The sequence below is a fragment of the Helicoverpa armigera genome, chromosome 22 (assembly GCF_030705265.1).
Source record: "Helicoverpa armigera isolate CAAS_96S chromosome 22, ASM3070526v1, whole genome shotgun sequence".
Taxonomy (NCBI): Eukaryota; Metazoa; Arthropoda; class Insecta; order Lepidoptera; family Noctuidae; genus Helicoverpa; species Helicoverpa armigera.
Window position 1 is genome coordinate 496,097 of NC_087141.1, and position 21,979 is coordinate 518,075.

Consider the following 21,979-nt stretch of genomic DNA (forward strand, 5'->3'; position numbering starts at 1 on the left):
TATGTACTTGTGATAACAGCTGTAGTACTGAATATAAGTGGTTTTGAGTGTTTCCCGTGAATAGTGTAAGTCATCAGCTACTTGGTAATGCAGCTTGAGGATAACATGGTGAAATAGGGAAAGTTTTTGAAAGAATATCTTTAGGATAAAAATATTGAGTACACTAACAAATTATTAGAAAAATTAGGCCACTTTTTGAGGTCATATTAAAGGAAAATGTTATCAAATAACGGTAACAAAAATGCTTTCTCATACACATTACAGTTGAAACTAAAACAAATACTGAAATATATATCTCTTAAAAGTCAATTGCACGGAAAATACTTTCAGAATATATTCCATCTCACAAAAAGAAAGCACATAACAGCAGAATTCCTGTTTACATGTCCGATATGATTTGATAACTCCATCCCAGTAAGTCAAGTGTATCACGGCTCTGTTATACATAGATAACAATGTTTACAAGCATTTTGTAACACCACTAGCCACTACGCAATGTAAGTCATACACTTTAAATCTTAATAAACAACATCTAGAATTATAAACTCTATTTTTATGACCACAAAGTTCAATATCCTTTGTCAATGGTTAAATGTCTTTTAAATGTTTGATTGTAATAATAACCTTATCGCGATGACGTTAAAGTCTATTTTTGTTTGAGCTGTTAAATTAGTTAATTGTTCAAGTATTATATAAGGAGTGTATGACGCTAATTATAGCGCGGTATGTTTGCTATTGTAAGCACTTCAATGGAGATGGAATTAATTATAGTTGTGTAATATTTTAGTTCTAGAGTGGAGACCGCGCCTCGGCAAACGTAGTGTAGGACGTCCTCAGGCACGGTGGAGTGATGACTTGCGCAAGACGGCTGGCAGGAGCTGGATGCGAGAAGCCGAAAATCGATCTCAGTGGCGTGCACTTGGAGAGGCCTATGTCCAGCAGTGGACTGCGATAGGCTGATGATGATGATGATGATGAATATTTTTTGAGTTGTTTCATTTTATTTTGTCAATTTGCGCGGCAGATGTTAGGTTGAAGAACATAGTATGTATTTCAAGATTGAGTTCTTGTGCTACGTAACAAAAACTTAGCTACATAAAGACTAATTTGAGTATTTTGCTACACACAAAGCACTTTAAGTAATTATCTTTCTACTAAATAACTTGCTAGAACACGAAAACATCTACGAAAAAAATATAGTTGCCTATCTAGAAACCAACTGCTGTCAGCATGGCTTTGCTTTGATAATTCGTAGCATTTTACAACCTCTCCCATGGAATCGATGTAGCATGTCTTCTTCTTCCATACTTCTATATCTGAATATCATCGCCACAAGTACCTACCATTCTTATCAGGCATGCCATCTTTCACACATTCTAGAACATTTCAGCCTTTCTATAGTACTTACCAATATCCCTCTCCTGATGCTTGCACTGCGGCCGCAGCCCCAGCACGACGTGGCAGACCTCGAACAGCAGGTCGAGGAAGGGCGACACCAGCGCCTCCGCGCTCTCCACGCTCCAGATCAGGAAGTCCTCCAGCGTCAGCGCCATGTCGTTGGCGATCAGACCCTCGCTCTCCAGTTGCTCATCTTCTTGAAGCTGCTGTTGCTGTTGCTGGAAGGAGGGACATTCTTTAAGGAAGAGAGCTTCATTAAAATATGAAAATATTAAGCTTGCTTTTGTACATAAGCCCTATGTATTAGACAGTGAAGAATAATGAGAATGGATTAACCAAATCAAACATCTTGTCATGGCTCCAAAATTACCATCTAAGAACTAAGTAGTTTAGTAGAATGCACTAAACGGCGTCTTCAATAACAGAAGTAGCTACACGTCAAAAATATAACTTTCTCGGACGATTATGAATGGTAAATAAGCTCACTACCAAAATCAGTTTGCCCATATAACTAACACTCACCTCTTTCAAAGCGGCAATCTCATCCTTATTATCCCCATTAGGGCCCAACTGGAAGACCGGCTTCCTCCCATTCTTGGGCACCGTCACCAGCTTCTCCCTCAAGTTGACCAGTATGACTTCAGGGTCAAACCCCTTCTCCAGGCCTTCAGAGTCGTTGCCGTCCGAAGGCGTGGAGGCTCGGGAGCTCTGGTTCTTGAGGTTCTCGTTGGCGACGGTGCAGAGGATCCCCACCATGTCGATGAGTTCCTTCTTGTTGAGGACCCCATCGCTGTCTAGGTCGAAGATTTTGAAGCAGACTGGAAAAAAATGGGTGAAATGAGTCAAATTATAAAAAATCTTTCTATTAATTATAATGGTTGGGAATCTAGCGAAGTACTTTATCTTAGAACTAACTTGAGGCAAAGCAATCGTCGCGTCGTTAAGAAATCTGGAGTTAAAAAAATAAGCGTGGCTTTGCTTGTATGAAAAGAGGCTTTACCTCCCCAATCGACGATTTAGTTAGTTAGACCAATGACGATGAATTATGTACGAAAGATAAATACTTCCGCTGACTGTTAATGAGCGTTGAACATTTCAAATCGTTGTTATAAATTATAGCTACATTCAATGAGTCAATCTATCAACATGAAATTAATCACTACGCATAGCTCATTGGCTTTCCCTGTTAAGTGACGTTAATATAGAAAGAGGTGGGAGTTTCTTCATGGCATATTTCTGGTAATTTCCGGTATAGATAGTTCAACTCAGATTTGCGCGCGGCCCTATGTGTGCGTCGGCTTGTAAATATACAACTTTCATTCGTGTGACAGTGACGTCGTCCGAGCATGACGTGTTCTTATCACTTTTTCTTATGGGTACAGTCGTTTACGAAAATACTAGTTATTCGCGGAGAAATTATTAAGGAGTCAGATAAAGCGTTTCAAAAAATAAAACGACATTCAAAGCTTTTTATTATTAAATATAGTTTTTCATTATTTTTTCATACGTCTTTTCAAATTGACATTGACAGTATCTAAGAATTGAATACTCCTTAAGTACATATTTTCTAGCTCGGGGTACGTGGACAATAAATAAAAGTGTGGACTAAGAATGTAAAAAGAGGTATAATCTAGTATAATAATGTAAACAAAATGTGTGGGGAATTTTAAAAAGTTATATTGCTTCGCATAATGTCGACCAAAATAACAAAATAATGAAACTCATAAATGAACGTTTAAGTCAAATTGATGAAGGGATGTGGCGTAATACTTGTCGACATCTAGAAAAGAAAAAAGAAGAATACTATAGACATTTTGACAGTGGAGTCAGAATTTATAATTCTCCTTGGAGAGTAGCGAATCCGAAAATTCATCATTTGATTTTTCAAATAGTGATTCATAATCATTATAAATAAATAAACATTAAATTACGTAACAACTGTTTTTCTTTAAACCCCCGTATACAACCCCTAAATAACTGTATTGTACCCGACTGTACCTCTTGTCACGCACACAAAGTTACTGTATATGTACAAAGGTTACCCACACATAAGGCCGCGCGCACAACTGAGTTGAACTTACTATAATAACTAGTAACTTGGTTTTCAGACGATTTTTTTTTCGTAATCCATTCCTAAGTATATTCTGAAGTGGACGTCCTATAGCTAAGATGATATGACGAATACATAATACCTAATAAATAGAAAATTAAAAAACGCATTTATCAATGAATGGATTAAACAACTTGAATTAATTACGTTATCTCTTTCCTCAAATGAGTCTATTTCTATACTTCCTTATCTATTTTTAATGTTCAGACATAATACTATTAGTAGTAGGTAAGTTTCGATATACATACTTAAAGCTACGTTGAAGAACAAAAAGACTTGACTATCACATCGAGAATGGTACTTTCTATGTATATTTGTCCGATTGTTTTCTGACCCACTGCGGAGCATAGACCTCTTCTCATACAGACAAGGCATAAGCGTCTATCCCCAGGATTGCTCAATGCAGATTGGCGATTCCAGATTTTAAACTCTAGGCTTCCTCAAGATATTTTCCTTCATCTTTACTTAGTCATTGTTGTCCAAGATGTACTTGTACTTAGACAGTTCATACAACTTAGAAAAGTTGCATATAGTGGGTACACATTAGTGGGGTTAAATTAATTTTGAATTAATATCACAAAGAACCAGATGACGGTTACATGACACATGCTATCCATATTAGTTCTCAAGTGGTGTTCCAATAACCTTTTAGCAGATTCAAAACCAAGGTCCTAAGAATTAATGGCGTTATACCGGCTCAGACCAGATAGTGCGAATATTTTATTATATCCAGTGAATTCTATTAATACAAACTATCTTATTAAAGTCTAGTAGTGAGTATTATTGGGTATATTGACTAGGGTGTCCCAAGACATAAGGGGGATTTTTTTTTTCTCGAATTCAAATACGCATACCCTCTAATTTTTTTCGGTTTGACCTCATTATCTCCTATAATAAATATTATCTCGATCAGACAGTGGTAACCCGTGCCGACTTAATGCCAAAGTGTTCACATGAAAATTTGTACTGACTTACTATGGAGAAATTTAGATCTTAATTATTTTTACTAAAAATAAACCTCAAATGCATCCAAATAATGTTTTATCTTCTCATATACATTGAAAAATAATATCATTGTTAAAATTTTCATTTTAAAGTAGTTTTTTTTTTACAGTCAGGATAAATTTTCCGATGTTCTAGGACGGTACCTAACAATAATTGTTTTTGTTCCTCATCTACTGTGATTAATCAATAAAAGTCTTGCATGAACTTTACCGATCTTTCGGCCACATCGTTCACTAACTCTCAGTGCTGCAACTTTGGTTTCTTGATACGAAGCATTATTTGACTAGAAGGTAGGACACATTCATGTAGAAAACTGACATTAATTTTAAGGCGATCGATCAAAGAACTCGCTTTTTACTGAAATGAAGTTAGAGGTGATTTTGTCATACAACGTACCGTAAAGATCTTCTTTTGAAAAAAAAAAAAAATAACCAAAGACAAAATAACCCCTGAAAAACGATACATCCAATCGTTTTTCAAGAGTTATTTCCTCTTCGCTCCTCTGAAGCGCGTGCTTTCTGTAACTCGCGCTAACTATTAGGCAGGCTTCTTTCCTGGCTGTCATTTAACATCTTGGACAGTCGTTTCGGGTAGTCAGAAGCCAATAAGTCTGACACTAGTCTTATCAAAGGGGTATTGGGTAGCTGGGTAACTGGGTTGAGAAGTCAGATAGGCAGTCGCTCCTTGTAAAACTCTAGTACTCAGCTGAATCCGGCAAGACTGGAAGCCGACCCCAACATAGTTGGGAAAAGGCTCGGGACATGATGATTTATTCTTATTAATCAAAATCAAACAAATTACATATCTAAGTTGCTGAAAAAGTCGTGATGGCGTTGCTTAAAAACGTCTTTGTGTCTTTTGTCCCTCCAAACTTGATACAAGGTGACGAGTTTCGTCACACAATAAGGCAAAGATTGGAATACGCGCCTTTTCCCAGTAGAATTATCTACTGGGAAAAGGAATGCATTAGCATTCGCGAATAGTAAGATTTACGTTTTCATTCACAATTAAATTAATTTCCCGAATATCACTACATAGGTAGTATACAACAAAGTCGCTTTTTCTGTCCCCGTGTCCCGTTCTAATTCTTCAAAACTACGCAACCGATTTTCATGCGGTTTTCTCTAACAGATAGAGTGATTAAAGAGGAAGGTTTACATGTATAATAACAAACATTAAATAGTGGAGAAATACTGTTATTCCGTGCGAAGCCGGAGCGGGTCGCTAGTTGTACAATGAAACTGCCAGAACTTGTCCATTAGACGGAAGTTTTGAGCCCGTCATTTGATGCTTTAGGTCCCCTTATTAAAAATATACCCTTTTTATAACTGCGTAAGTCTAGTGACATGTTGGCTGTTTGAAAAAAGTTATTCGATCTCTAAATAACAAGAAATCACAAGCACATCGACGCGTTAGATCGCATTAGTCTTAGAGAGCAAGTATGACATACATTCAAATGTAAGTCGGCACGGGTTACCGTGGTCTTACCATCATAAAATTTTATTTATAATAGTTTTGGACCAAAAGGAAAAAAATAGGAGGGTATGCGTTAAAAAAAAATGATTTTGATTTTTTTGGGACACCCTAATATTGACCTTACTTTAGTGTGTGATATTTATGGCGGAGTAGGTCACAATCTTCACAGTAAGACAGCGTTTTTCATAAAGGGTAACGTTTACGAGGGTAACACACTTTTAGAGGAAGGAGGTATTCCTTTCCTTGCAAAATGTTGTCCAAACACTAACTAAATCCTTCGTATAATATGACATACATATTTTTTTAATTTGAAGACCATTTAAATAACTTCCAAACATCAATTTGTCCGCCTTCTCATACCGAGAATAACAAAAGGTTTTATATCAAGGAATTCATTGTTATTTGATTCCCTAGCAAACATATTATTACAGGTATCCATAAAATGATGGTAACATCATTTATTCAAAAAGTAATTTTCCTCATATCTGACAAAACATCTTATTGTCAATATGAATAGCACATGTGTCGGACAGTGTACAGTTGACGTAACAATATTTATAGTAACGTCAGCAATACACTCACCTGCAAGTCATAAAAATCGTTTAATTAAGAGCGAAGTGTACTTTAGTACGATGACTATTATTGTTCAGATGGTAGAACATAAAAAAATCTAAGTGAACATCGAATAGGAGACAAACTAAAGGAAAATATGTCACAGCGATGCAAAATACTAACGGGCGTTCCCATATTCTATCTCTTGTAACCAAATCAACAGATAATTAGAAAGACTATTGAGAACGATTCGTTATCGTATAACATCAAACAAATGATAATCAGATAGTCAATAGTCTGGGAAGCATAATTAAATTCTGAATACGTATGTAGGTCAACTTAATAACTTCATGCTTGAACTAGGATGAGCCGGCTGACCTCATTCGGGAACGTCGGTTTTACTGTCTTAGGCGAGGGTATATTTCGTCTGAAAACAGTATGCCTTGCGTTCATTTAATCTTGGATCTTAAATTATGGCACATAAATTCGCTGACCTATTACATAGGTCTGTGTGTCTTGTCCTTCAGTGGTGGAGAGCCAACCAAAGATGACACTCAGAATCTAGTAACAAACCTCCATCAAGTTTATCTCCAACAATACCAAACAATTGAACAAATGAATCCTTCACCAGCCCTCAAGACAAACAAAGACGAATCAAGCAAGTCGGAAGTGCATAACAAGTGAAGACAGTAGGTACAATCGCGCACGTGCTCGCCGCCGCTCATTTAGAACGTAATTAGTCGCGGCGTGAGCGATCAACAATGGAACGTCCTTCAGAGAGCGGACATTTCACTTGTGTACGCGACTGTACTGGTCCCTTATGACGCAGGAGTGCTAATAATGAGGATGAAATATACAAAGACTTAATAAAAGACATTAAAAAATAAATTTTGAATGAAACCAGCCGTTTGGACAGCGTAAATAAACACAAATAAATAAGTATCAAAAGTTATTGTTCTAGTGTTAAATGTAAACAATAAACTATTGTAACTTTGTCGTGAGACAAAAGGAAACGTCTAATCAACATAACGTCTACGTTTCAAGCATAATTCACACAAGCCAAGTAAACGTCTTCCCGTATTAATTTAACCTAACTTTAACCTTTAGTATGTAAGTAACAAGAACAGAACACAAAAATGTAAATCCTTGCTAAAAGGTATAATATTCAATGTTATATTAACAAGAAAAACAAAGAGAATAAACATGCACATTTGTCCACAGCCAAACAAATTGGATTTCATCCCCTATTAGGGGAGGGGGACAAAGAAATAAATATTGCTTAAGATCTGCAATTGTTACAAACCAGACATGGTCTGCGTTTGATTACCATGATGATTTATTAGACAATACATTCATGCACTTTTTCCTTCCTTAGTGATAATAAATGCGAAAGTAACTGTCTGTCTGTCACGCTTTCATAGTTTGTATGGATCTATTTCCTCACATATGAATGAGAATGTTTTATTTTTTACTTTTAAATTCTGATGACAACGCACCTTTTCACATAATATCAGTCTAAATAAAGTAGCTTATTTTATATATACCTCTTTAATTCTAAAACCGTTAGTATCCATTATGCAAGCAAAACGGTTGCAAATAAAAAGTCCGTCAATGCTGTGGAGTGCGGAAACGTAGCTACGCCAAAGATTATGACGTACAACGTCGGAAGTGCTGACAAGTGTCAAGTGCTTCGTACAACTCATCCTGTGATAGCGTCGGAAGTGCATTTGTATGCATGGAATGTTACTTGTAAATGTGGATAGTTAAAACGATCAATACCATTGGTTGTTTTAAAGCTTCTTCATGTTTAATTCTCGGAAAGACAACACGTTAGAAGATTTGGATTAAACAGATGATTTGGATGCTACCAAGAAAATAGTTGATATAGCAAAAGCTGAAAACGACACAGCACTAAACCCTGTAGGTGAGATCAAAGATCTGCATCATCTTAGTACAGTAAAAACTAGCAATCAAGGGACAAACAAAACAGCATCGACTATACATAATCCTTCCACCAATCTACATGCAAAACACACATGAACGAAAACAGTCTAAATGCCAGAAGAGCCAGTGACGTTAAACACATCACCTTGATCCAATGACCCCGAGTTAACCAGCAAAACAGAAGTGAACCGCGTTTTTTATCCCTCTACGCCTTCATTGTTCATGTCAGGCCGTGTCAAGGACTCTTCTTGTTTTAAATTCGTACTTCCGTGCTCATTTATTATTAGAATTGTTTGAAATTTGCCTAATTACTTATTTTTAACTTTGAAGTTTTTTTTTTTCACTTAACCCATGGTTAAGTTTCTTGGATCCAATGATCACATAACTTGATTGCATCTAACATGGTTCGCAGTTGGAAAATATTCTCAATGTAAGACATGTTTCTGGGAACTTTTAGGGTTAGTTTCTGCAGAGTTCATTAGAACTCACAGGCCGTTTCGAGAACCAACAACACACAAGTAGATATCATAACAAGATAGCTTCACAAAGTTCCAAACATTTAAAGATCAAGTATCTTTGCATTCTCCGAAACCTTTTTTTTTATTCTTAGCAATAAGCAATACTGGTAACTTAAGATTTCATAAATCATCATGATTGGCGACACTCCCACTTGTAATAACCCCTACGTCATTACTTTTATGCAAAACGTCATTCCTGCTATGACAAGTCTATACTGAAAGGTATTTTACGCAACGAGGTAAGGAGAAAAATCTTACATTTACCAACGTCATTTAGTATTTTCCTTCCTTCCTTCTTTTATGACCAGCATGACAAGTCAAATAATACTAACCCCAATGAAATGTAAAACGAATTCATTTCAAAACAGTCGCTCGAATTACGGCGAGTGTAGCAACCGCTCAAAAACATAAGGAAAATATTTCATATGCAAGGTTCTTTGTGCATTGCACAGCGCTTTCTTTCTAACATGTAAGGTATAATTTGCTTTACTTTGTTTTAGCACGCGCTACATAAAAAGTATCTAATGTAGTTAAAATATTTGCCAAGCCACAAACTAGTAGGGGTAATTGCTCAGCTTAAAGTGTGTCGGACGTACGATTAAGTACATTCCACCACTCGTGGAGGATAATTTAATGTTTCGACGCATTCAAACAAAACAAAAAATCAGTCCAAGGATAATGGATAGCCTTACAAAGTTTGATACATTTTCCTTCTTTTTCAACGAAGTTTATAAAAAAAAACTATATAAAGATGACAACATGTCGTGACCTGGCAAACTATTGTATATTTAATGTACCATTTTGTATTGATTTCCTAGTGAATGAATAAATCATTATCCGCGCTACCATTGCGTGCAGAGGACAGCCAACTGTACACACTTGACTCCATATCATCTCAGTACAAACAAGAGATAGCCATTTAGGATGCCTTCATTAAATATTATTATCATCGACATTGAACTTCAAAAGATATGGTTCATGTTATGAATCATGAACTTGAATGTGAAAGGCCTCATTCAAAATGAGAGTAAGATAGTGACGGGTTTTATGCTCTTAAATCATACATTTTTATTTGACGCACGACGAACTAGGAAAAAATCAACATAAAGTCGAATTTCAAGTATACGAGAGTTTTTATCCAGGGCAACATTTGAATATACAATATTGGTATGGATGAATTCATCTGTTTGTTCAGGAATGACGTACAAAGACACAGATCAGTGGATATTTGTCCGGGATGTAAGAGTGCTGACTCATCGAGAGGAAATCAACACTTATTTGTGCAGCGGTCAAGGCTGTTCCACCTGTTATCTCATAATGAAGCTCAATCAATCTGAGCGCGGTTCATCAAAAGCCGATTCATGTCAATCAATAGTTTTGATCACGAACTTTTTTGTCATCGATATTATTATCCTACATAGTATCAGAGATATTATCTCCTGGTAGCCGATCAGCTAGCAGTTTGCTTATTGTCATATCATGAAGTAACTTTAGGGAGTGTTAACTAAGTTATTACTGAAACTGAAAATGTCTGAATTCAAGACTCAAATTAACTCCTGAGAATTTTTTTCCTCCAATCAAATATTTGGACAAAACGGTAACATGTCAGGAAAAATATAAATATCTAGAGATAGAATTAAATATCGCAGTAATATTTTTATTTCTCACTGAACTACATTAGTCTGTCACTAGTATTCACGACACATACAATACATTGTATGATATGATATTATTTACTCTGACATTAGTTTATATCGCAGAACTCGCCAACACTCGGCAGACAGCAGAAATAAGGAATCCGAGAGCAAACAGGTTTCTTACCGATGTTATGTATTCACATATTTTTCGAAGGGTCGTTAACTTACGCAATGAGACCTGACAATTACTAAGTGCCAAATCATTTTTGATGGAATTTCGAATCTAAAGGACACGAGACATATTGGGTTGCATACTGCTAAATTAGCACAGGTTATAATGATTGGACGTATTAATGACAAACAGGACATTGAGTCGTCAAAATGATAACATAAGCTGATGGATGACCAAACTGTACACATAGGAAGGAAATGCATGATATTTTTTTGCAAAAGTATAACAGACATGACTCAAACTCACTTACGACAATTTTACCTCCAAATCATGATGGATAGATAACCAAACTCTACATATAGGAAGGAAATGTAAAATATGACCCAAACCAAATTTTCTCCAAAGTACTGGATATGATCACCACTTCGTTTTGGATCCACTATTTACTCCAACTATGGTTGACTACAATTAACAATGGCGGGAAGGCAACGCGAATTAGCCGCGCTAAATACACCACCACAATAGACAATAAAATGCACAACTTTAAATCAGTAGCACAGCTGTGAAGAAACATTTACATTAAGACTTGGTATGCCACCGGGAATTTATTGCGTACTAACATTCTGTCTGTGGTAATGCTCGAATTTTATGTACTAGAATGGAACATAAACATGCTCTCTAGGATAATGTAGGGTGGTTGCTGAAAAGTTCTATCCTACTTTATAGCATCACTAGCTTCTGAAAGCGGCTTCACTCGCGTTCCGTAGGTATTTCTTCACGCCCATAGCCTTATTCGATAAATGAGCCATCTAAAGTGACTTTTTTCAAATAAGAACTATAGTCCTGAGATTAGCATATTAAAACAAACAGCTTTATATTATTGGTATTGATCATAGAGTACGCAATAATTGACACTACGAGTGTTTTACCTAAGATCGGCAATCGATAACTTAAGCGATGACTGAAGAAAATTATTATCGATTTGGCACCCAATATCCATTTATTCAAAATACATAATGACAAATATACAATAAGGTTGTTAAGAACAGCTGTTAAATTGTCCTGCGGTTAACAACATTGTTACATTGAAAACGTAATAAAACTGTTAAAGTCGCGCTATCGTGCAATAAATTGCGCATACCGATATAAAAGTTCCGCGAAATCAAATAACGAGAAACAATACTACAGGAAAATAAATATTATTATCGTTTATCTTAACCCCTTGCTCATCGATATAATGTCTATTAAACAAAGATAATTTCATTCATTTCAAAGTTATTTTATCACTTCCTGTATAACAGTAGGTATCCAAGATACACTTACAAAGTACATCTAAGTTGCTAGTACAATATAATTTATGTCCTGCGCAGCTGGCTGAATTCCTGAGAGAGAACAGCCACCGTGGCCTTCAATCAATCAGCAATCGGTATAGACGCTATTTTTGCGTCTAATTTTGAAAATCCACATCAACTTGACTCCCACAACACAACACTTTAAACCCCCTAACATTCCAAAATAAAACACCATCACAAGATAAGAATATTATACTCACACTTAAGCCGCTCAGTCCTAGGCCCTCTGCAGGCCGCACTAAGTCCACAGCAGAGCTCCTTAAAGTCCACATGTCCGTCCCTGTTCTCGTCGAAGGCCAGGAAGGCGCCGGCCACCGCTGCAGCAGGGAGTGGCGGAGACAGGAGAGGAGATAGGCTCTCTGCGTCTAGCTGACCCGTTGGCGCCGCGTTGCGGAGCGTCCAGAAACATTTCTCAAGTTCTATTATGTCCTGAAAGAGGTTTTCTGGCTTAGTTTAGTGTGAGGTGAGGTTTACAAGAAATAAAACTCTCTGCCAAATATAATAAGCTTTTAGTTTTGAGACATAGCTGCGTTAAGATGTTAATTCGTGATATTCAACCACTGAAAAAAATATGTGATCATTGCCAATAAATCAAAAAGTACAAGTACATTGAAAAACCCCTTGTTCAATATCGATATGAATTAAAATTCTTCAACATGTATCACCCTACTCAAGTCAATAAGTAGTTAATGTAATCAAATACGTAAGTTTCATATCAATGCGGGGGAAGAACTAAGAACTAGATATACTAAGAAGTTAAGTTCGAAGAATCTTTCACACTTTGAAAATAAAATATCCAAGACTAGGTCAGTTGACTGTGTGACTTATTATCTAAATTTTAATCCACGAAGTTTTGTTTGAAATGCAAATAGACAAGGAAAGTCGTCTTCTGTTTATGCAATAAGTTTTCCACATAAATTGTAAGTTAACTACCAGTTTCCTCATTTATATTAGTCTTGCACGGAAAATTATACTTTCTATGTTTTGTGAAGAAAGTTTTAAATGGAAATAAATTTGAATGAGCTTAGTACCTAAGTATAAAAACAGGAGCTGGATGCGAGAAGCCGAAAATAGATCTCAGTGGCGTGCACATGGAGAGGCCTATGTTTATTTATTTATTTATTAAAGGGTTTACCAACAGCTTCTGTGTTGATTAAGCTTAAAGTACAATTTCTGTTATTAGGTACTAGGACTTACACAGTCGCCAATTACAGGTTAACCAACATACGCTAAATAATGATAGAATTTGAAAGTAGAAAATTATACAAAACAAAATTATACAAAACAAAAAAACACTTCTTACTTGCTGTAATAAATAACACATAAACTTATGAGAACAATAACGACTGTCTTAGAAATACTTATAAAACTATATTTTGTGAGAGCATCATGAGATCAAAACTTATGGTAACTAAAAATGTAAAAAATATAAATTAAAGTAGAGCAATAGAATAACATAAAAACATAACATTTTACGTAACATTTTGTCGATGTTGTAATTTTTGGGATTCCAGTATTTGGGCCTTAAAGATATTAATCGAGACGTTGTAAATGTCAAGATCTGGAGCTGATTTAATCACTGAGTTCGTCTCTCTGCTGAGTCTGACCAGTGGCGAGTTTACTCCTATATTGGTTCTAGTTGCTGGAGTATGATACAGGTTGGTTATGGGATGTCTAGGGATATTATATGGTACTTTTAGTCCCACACTTTCCACAAGTTTCATGCAGTCTAATTTGTTATTTATTAATTTGAAGAGAAACAAAAGATCTTGCATCAGACGACGGTCACGTAGGGAATCCATTTTATAGCACTGGATACGCTGTTCATAGGGACACCGAGGAGATATTTCACCAGATGTATAAGCGAGGTGCTTTGTGAAAGCCCTTTGAATGCTTTCAACTCTTTGTGACTGTACAGCATAGAACGGGTTCCATACCACGCTGGCAAATTCCAGGTTGCTACGAACTAAAGCGTTATATAGGACTATCTTTGTTCTAACCAGTTTAAATCCTCTCGAACTCCTCTTAAGGAATCCAAGTAATCGTGCTGATTTTGTGACAATGCCATCTATATGGCTTCTAAAATTCATGGTGTTGTCCATAATAACGCCCAGATCGCGTACCTCAGTAACGGTGTTCAATACTGCACCTTTGATGTTGTACGATTTCAAATCGACTGTTTCTTTCTGGAAAATCGTATGTGGCTACATTTTTGGACATTAAGCTGCATGTGGTTTAATGTCCTATGTCCAGCAGTGGACTGCGATAGGCTGATGATGATGATGATGATGATAAAAATTTAACTTTAACGCAAAAAATATAAAAACCATTGCTTATTAGTTATAATTTCAGATTGATTTTTATTTTTTATCAACGAAATTGTTTCAGATTTCTTGTATTTCACTCCTTCATATCCCCTAAGAACTCCGTTATTACTCGTACATGACCATGACCCTTAAAAAGCAACTAACAACAATAAACCGTATCGCATACGCCCATTTAAAAACTAAGCCAATTTTTTTTTTATCAAAACCAAATTCGCACAGGAACCAGGTTGAAAGACCGACACTGAGCACTAAGCGCCACTGATAAGGTATCGTATATTGCGTAACACGCACACAATTAAATGAACAATAGTAATTAAAAGTGAGCACATTTTTATCAATCGAACCAGCTCCATGGGCAAGGCAAGTAATACCAATGAAATTGGTAAAAAAAAAAAAAGATTTTAGGAGGGTCTGTAAGAGAGACTGTTAGAGGGGACGTTTTCGATTTTGAACGTTGTTTGTCTTAAAACCAAAAGTATGAATTCCTTTATTGGAATGTCTCTAGCCCAAGGTCTACGTCTTTCATGGATCATAGAGCCAAAGTATACAAGATCAGATCAGTCATAGAAGTACTCAAAACATTCCAGATCTCAATGCAAGTAATTCGAACCACCGCTGTACCATTAAGTATTCAGATATTATAAAGGTACAGGAACGCGTTTTTAAATTATGTAATTCAATATCTTATCTCATGATGTCTGCCATGAAATTCCTTGTCCAAATGAAAGCAGATTTTATATCTGCTATAATTTCAATTGCTTATGATTCTGGTTACCAAGCAGTTTTAATAATAGAATTATATCAGCACATCTTAGTTATTTTGATAAAGACATCTTCGAGACAGAGACAACCTATATTACATCAGAAAATTCTACTAATATGCCTTTTAACATCAGACGAACTGTATACAATATTTTAACTTCACATACTGAGTTGCATAACAAGTTATTCAAATAATCAAGTTACTTACTGACATATAATTACAGTAGTAACTTCGATTGGGCTATAATTTGCTAGTTACATTTGCAATTACAAAACATCGGTAATCAAGGGGAAGTCACGGCCCAAATACGGATAAATGTCATTGACAAATACTTTGGAGTAGCACTGACTGATTACCTGACAGAATAAAAGGTTATGAGGAAAATTGAACTGCAGTAGGTAAGTGATCGTGATCGAACATAAAACGAGGTACCTATTACCTACTCGAAAAAACCGAAACCCAGAATGAAGGTATGTTGATTCAAAAACAGTAAACAATCATCTTGGTTTATTTAGCAGCTCAAACTGCTGAATCACACAATTTACAACAAACACAAAACCAAACTTAATTGAGTTTCCGAACGCTTCACATCAACCGATTGCATCGAACTTCGGCCTACATCACTAAAAAACTATTTTCAGCTGAAAAAGCTATACAAAATCACGCGGCCTCACCCATGCGGAGAGAAACCACTTAAAAAGATTTTTCAGTAGCGCTAAAAGCCGCAAATGAAAAAAAAACCTTTCAACTTTTACGTCATACGCTGTGAAAAGCTTTCAAAGCTACGATGTAAAACTTCCACTATATCGATAGTAACATACGATACTATAGTACCTCTATAATCGTTCACGATAAAGCAGGTCAAACGTGTTTACTTATCGATAGAAATCTTCTGATAAAATCTGATGGTCTTAAAAATAATCTGTTGGTGATAGCATCGATTTTATTCAGCACTAATTAAATTGGCTTTTTTAACGATAAACTATCGATACATGGAAATGCGATGGCACTAATCAAAGCGCAATTGCTCAAATTCAATGTGCCAAATGGAATTGCATACTCGACATTTAATTTTAAAGCTTCAAACTGTTAACATTTTTCTGGGAAACTAGGTATTTCTCGCGGATTCACCCGCGACCAGTAACGTGTGCCATTACTACACACACAAGGGAATAACTCACCAGCTTTCGTAAAACAAAACATCTATACTAGCTAACACATTCGTACATGTTATTGCACAAGGAAATAATCTGGCAGATGAGTGTAGTGTACCTTCCACTGGCGTGGACTCTGCCGGGTTCAAAGATCAGGCACAAGTAAGTAGCAACAGGTTCCTATCCCATTGGCCGTCAACACCGTAATGGGTCATTTCCTTTATGTAGTCCCTTGTGTGTAGGTGTACAAGTATCCTTACTGATACTGAAGCAACTCTGTCAGACGGTCTGTCCTGTTTTCACACCAAAACTTCTGTAATTAGACTAGACTCCTGGAACAATTTTCATCCGGGTCTGGGAAGTAGTTCCGTCCGGAGCCGCGGATGGAACCACGGGATACACAGCCACTACTATATGAATAATCTTAATTAAGGAAAAGATTTTCCGTCATGATAAACGAGCAAGACCCGTATGTGAAGATCAACCATATATTTACAGTTACAGTACAGTACAGTAAAGTCTAGTATCTCTATTAAATATAAAATATTTGGAACTACACTAATATGACACGTTACCTTCGTCACACAATCAATTTCTATCAATTATTCAGTATCGTACATAACCAATTATCAGTGTCATACATCATTAACTGAATGTAAAACGCTTCGAATTCCATGTGACGATAGGAACATATAAGGCCTGACCTTTTTTTTTTTTTATCGACGTAAAATCATCAAATGACCCCTCCCGCTGTGGGTTAGCAGCGGTGAGGGAGTGTCAGACTCTTACTGACTAAAATCGTCGTGTTCCGTCATAGGCCTTTTATGTACCAGGGCTGCGGTATCTCTTTCGAACAACCCGCAGCCCCGGCAGGCCTTGGCCCTGCTGGGCCCCGCTGGGGTTGCTGACGTCTCTTTGAGGAGCGCGTGGAACAACGCGCGCCGTCGACACGGGTCTGTCGTCTAGGAAGACAGAGGGACGATGAGCCACCCGAACTCACCGCCCACAGACCCACGCCTACGGTGGCCGGGAGTCATCTCGCGACACCCGGCGCCCATGGTGTCTACCTGGTCCAGCGCGGCGGCCGGGATGAGAGGTGCGAACTCTCTGGCGTTCCGCCTCCTCCTTCTCGAGCATGACCGCTTCGCAGAAGGAGGCGACGGCATCCCATTCCCTCTCGCCCCGGACCATGGCCTGAACCAGGGCCGGACGCGAGAGGTCGCCGCCGCCATAAGGCCTGACCTAAATTAACACAAACATTATAAATTAGTTTATTGACGTTATTGCAACCTCGCGAGATACGGTTCAACAAATGTTATTCAATTAGTCTGTACAGCTGTTTTATTGCTGTTTACATTCAATTAAGGGGCTTGTGGCTCGTAAGTTGGAAGACCAAATATCTCATCGTATCTGCCTAGATCTGTCCCTTCTATGTTGGGGTCGTCTTTCGGTCTTACCAGATGCAACTGAGAACTAGTGAGCCACATGGAGCAACTGCCTATCTGATCTCCTCAACCCAGTTACGTGAGCAACCCGAAACCCCTTCTAACGATTGCTACTCAGACTTTCTGACTTCTATCCCTGATAATTTTTTTACAATTTGAATACCATACCACGACATAACATGTTCAGTTCTTTGTTCAATACAAAGGAAAGTAGTAATTGTATTCGTAGAAATACGTCGCAAGGACAAACACGGCTTGGTACGACCTGTCTTATCCTAGGCTGCGACCTTCAGAGGTCGCGGGACCAATCGATAGGGCTATGAGGACTCCGAAGTTCGTGTTTAAAATATTGACGACGAGAATCATAAAAAAATGGCCCATATGAAATAGGCAAGGAGGAAGGTTTTCAGACAAAGGCGGAAAATGGTAATAAAACATTATGAAATACCTATGTAACTTCACAAAGTTAACAATAATTATGAAACATCTTCTGATGCAATCAATACTATCCCTGAAGTACCTCTCATGTTTTGCCGTTTTTCCACTACGCCACAAACCAAGACCGAAATGCAAGTACATAAGAACAATATTTACATGCAAGCTACGTAAAATGTTCAGGCAGACGAGATAAGACATAAACAGATAGTAAGTGACAGCCGCTGTAAAAACATTTGGCGGCAAACAGCGAATATTTTGATAGCAGATATCGTAGGCAAATGCTATCGCTGGTATACTTTTATTTTTTACTTTTTAACGGATGTCAACATAAGATACGACATTGACATTGTAGGTTGAACTTATTCAAAATAAACCGGCCAAGTGCGAATCGGACTCGCGCACCGAGGGTTCCTTACAAATCCTGTATAGATAAAAAGTGAGTCTCGCGCCAACCGTTCAGTTTAGAACAATCATAGTTATGGTAATTTCGTGAGATTCAAAATAGTTAATATTTTTTATTTTATAATATAACTAAAATAGTAGGCCAGTACCTTGTAAAAGTTATTTTATTAAAGTTATTTATATACAACATTTTATAGTCATCATTCAGAAATTTGATTGAAAATAACTAATTATGTCTTAAAGGTCATTGGGCATATCTGACCCGCTTTGTAAAAAGTGACGGACATGAATCAAAGTAGTTTTAAATCGTGGAGAATGGTATGACGTTTCTTTGAATATAAATATTTTATTAAAATTCCATGGAGACGAATGTCCAGGATCGTTTGAAAAATATAAAAGACAAGCAGTTTCAGAGGATTGTACAGGTTGCAATGCTAGTTTTTATTGTTAAAGACTTTTCATAAAGAAGGAAGATGCCAATTCGGATGACCAGGATCTGATGAGAATCTGGAAACCCTGAGAAATCGAGGTCAACTCTTGAATATTGTAGGCACGCATCGAGTCATAACCAGACATGTGAGTGTATTTTTGAGGGTACTGGTAAACGGTGAAGGTTTGGAGCTGATTTGATTATGGAGACCACAGAGAGTCGAAGGAACTCCTGAACGGTATGTTGCAACTACCACGTGCTTGGGCTTATTTTATTCGTATTGGCGAAGACTTTCCACATAGATAGGTTTGACTGATATTGTGTGATCGATAGCAAAGATCAGATATAGTTATGGGAACTCCTTTACAATTTATAACGTAACCTTGTGTTGGAGCTTATTTTATTTTAGCTGATGAGAATTCACTACTAACTTGGGTTAAAGCAGCCATTGCAGGAATGGGATCTTTTATTTTTGAGGGATTAATCACCTAACGAGCCCCAGTTTCAGGTTTTTTTCGAAACCGCCTGACGACTTGTAGCTGTCGAATTGTAACAACGACTTCTAGAGAGTAGGATTCGGGGCTGCTGGCTTTACGTTTCTAGAGCCTTGACAAAAGTGTAATTCTGTCCCTTTCTTTGTTTTATAAGGTCGGCTTTATTTTATTTTGTAGCATTTTACAAACAAATCCAACTTCAAACATATAAACAAGCAACAAGAAAACAAAAGCAAGAAAGAAATTAAAAAGATGTTAGGTGCATTGGTCTAGAAGTCGGTGTCTAGAGGATGCATCTATATTTACCACCGAGATCTAGACCGATGCATATAAACAGTTTTCTTGTTGTTTTTAGAAGTTGTTTTATTTTTTGTAAAAAGTTTTTATTTTTAACTCTTGTGAAAAGTTCTCGTCAATACGAATAATAAATACATATAAGCCCAAACACGACGTAACTAAAACAAACCGTTAAGGAGTTCTCTCGACTTTCTCACGTCTCCATCATCAGGTAAGCTCTAAACCTTCACTGTTTGATAGTATCACCAGACATACATCTGAGAATCAAGTTTTAATCCTATGCATGCCTACAATTTCTGATAATTGCCCTCGATTTCTCAGGATTTCCATCATCAGATCCTGACCTGATGACAATGGAAATAAACGGTGAGTATACTCTTTCACTACAAAGAAATGATTTCTCAAATCCGTCAAACGTGGTCGTTTAAATTCCCCATTGAAATGAGGAAAATATTTGATGTTTACACCAGATTTTCTCTAGATTCCCATGGTTCACATTGATGCGACTAATGCCATAGTAAATCAGAGCCTTCATCATTATACTGTGCTATATTTCGTTCATATCCGCCGTGGGTATGGTTTCCATATTAAGGGGCCCAATGACCTTTGAATGATTTAACATTTTTCACATTTTAGAGGCAATTATATTTAAGAAGTGTTTGATATGAATTTCACTTTTCATTCAAAACTTTAATACCTCTACGCGTTCATGTGAAAAAGGGTAGGTAGTAAGTTTATAATCATTAAAAAAATATTTTATGTCATGTAAGCAAAAATAATATTTTATGTAACTTCAAATTTATCATTTTCGCAATTTTTCCTTTATCTGTACTATATAACGTTGCTTCGTGCCGACTTTCAAGTTTCTGAGTTCACGGGAAGTACCTTGTAGGTTTTGATTCCCTAGCGTGTGACGGAAATTCGTCTAGGGTGTCGGTAAAACTGCTGTATCTTTTGATCGCTTTAACTTAGAAGTTTGATTTTTTCATTGCTTAAAGGGACAATAGACCTAGGTATTTGGTATAAATTTCAATTTGGTACCTTTATTCGTTCGTGAGAAATAAGGTAGTAAGTTTCATTTTATTAAAATATTTTTATTAATATTATTTAACTAAAAAATGTGATTTTCGCAATTTTTCCTATATTTGCATTATATGACAATGCTTCGTGCCAAATTTCAAGATTCTGAGTTTACGGGAAGTACCCTGTAGGTTTTGATTCCTTTGGGAGTGTCGAAAATTTGTTGAAAATATCGACATAATCGGTTGTATCTTTTGATTGGCTTGGCTTAGAAGTTTAATATTTTCACAGCTTAAAGGGGCAATAGACTCGAGTATTTCATGTGAATTTCAGCTTGATATGTCCACGCGTTCTTAAGATAAAGGGTCTTGACAGACAGACAGACAGACAGACAGACAGACAGACAGACAGACGGACAACAAAGTGATCCTATAAGGGTTCCGTTTTTTCTTTTCGAGGTACGGAACCCTAAAAATCTCAGACTTTAAAAACTTCGTAAAGGTTTGTATCACCTTATTCTGAAGCAGCGGATACTTCGGCAAACGTGAAAATATAACAGATTGGCATACCACAGAACTCTGTGGCTCTTAAGGACTGCACAGACGAACTGTTACTGCTGGGTATGAGCGAAAATGGAATGATTGAGATTTTGGTTATAGTTTTATCCCAGAGATCTTTATACCAGGAATATAGTAACGATATGGCCAAACACTATTTCCACTGAGTGTTAAACGCATCAAAGATGTTTTAAATATGATGTTTATGCGACAAGGCGACACAGTGCGTCATCTGCAATTTGCCGCGTTTAGTATGAGAATAGAGGATTAATGCAACAATCTCTTAGCACCGACATAGTAAACATTTCACTCTTGCATTGGAATGGGCATTCAGTTGCAAATCATGTTTTACAGCAATACTTTATGTCTACTTTATGTCCTATAATAAACATCATCAATTTTCTCCTGCCCTCATATCAATTTTATGTCGGATCAGCGTAGTATGTTTTATTCTTCCAATCTTTTATGAATGATCATATCTGTAGGCA

The 21,979-nt window shown here is 36.8% G+C and overlaps 2 protein-coding genes across 2 annotated transcripts in view; one reads left to right on the forward strand and one right to left on the reverse strand.

Annotated features, from left to right (window-relative positions):
• LOC110371698 (large ribosomal subunit protein P2) overlaps positions 1–1,024 on the forward strand; it is a 148,182-nt gene extending 147,158 nt beyond the window's left edge. The window contains exon 5 of the mRNA XM_064040326.1: positions 1,013–1,024. The gene's annotated coding sequence lies outside the window, so the exon portion shown is untranslated. The remainder of the gene's footprint in view (positions 1–1,012) is intronic.
• The window catches only part of LOC110371703 (ubiquitin carboxyl-terminal hydrolase 32), a 59,073-nt gene that overhangs the window by 29,974 nt on the left and 7,120 nt on the right, over positions 1–21,979 (reverse strand). The window contains exons 4-6 of the mRNA XM_064040327.1: positions 12,365–12,593; positions 1,921–2,216; positions 1,409–1,616 (exon numbers count right to left, since the gene is read on the reverse strand). Coding sequence (XP_063896397.1) covers positions 1,409–1,616; positions 1,921–2,216; positions 12,365–12,593 — 733 coding nt within the window. The remainder of the gene's footprint in view (positions 1–1,408; positions 1,617–1,920; positions 2,217–12,364; positions 12,594–21,979) is intronic.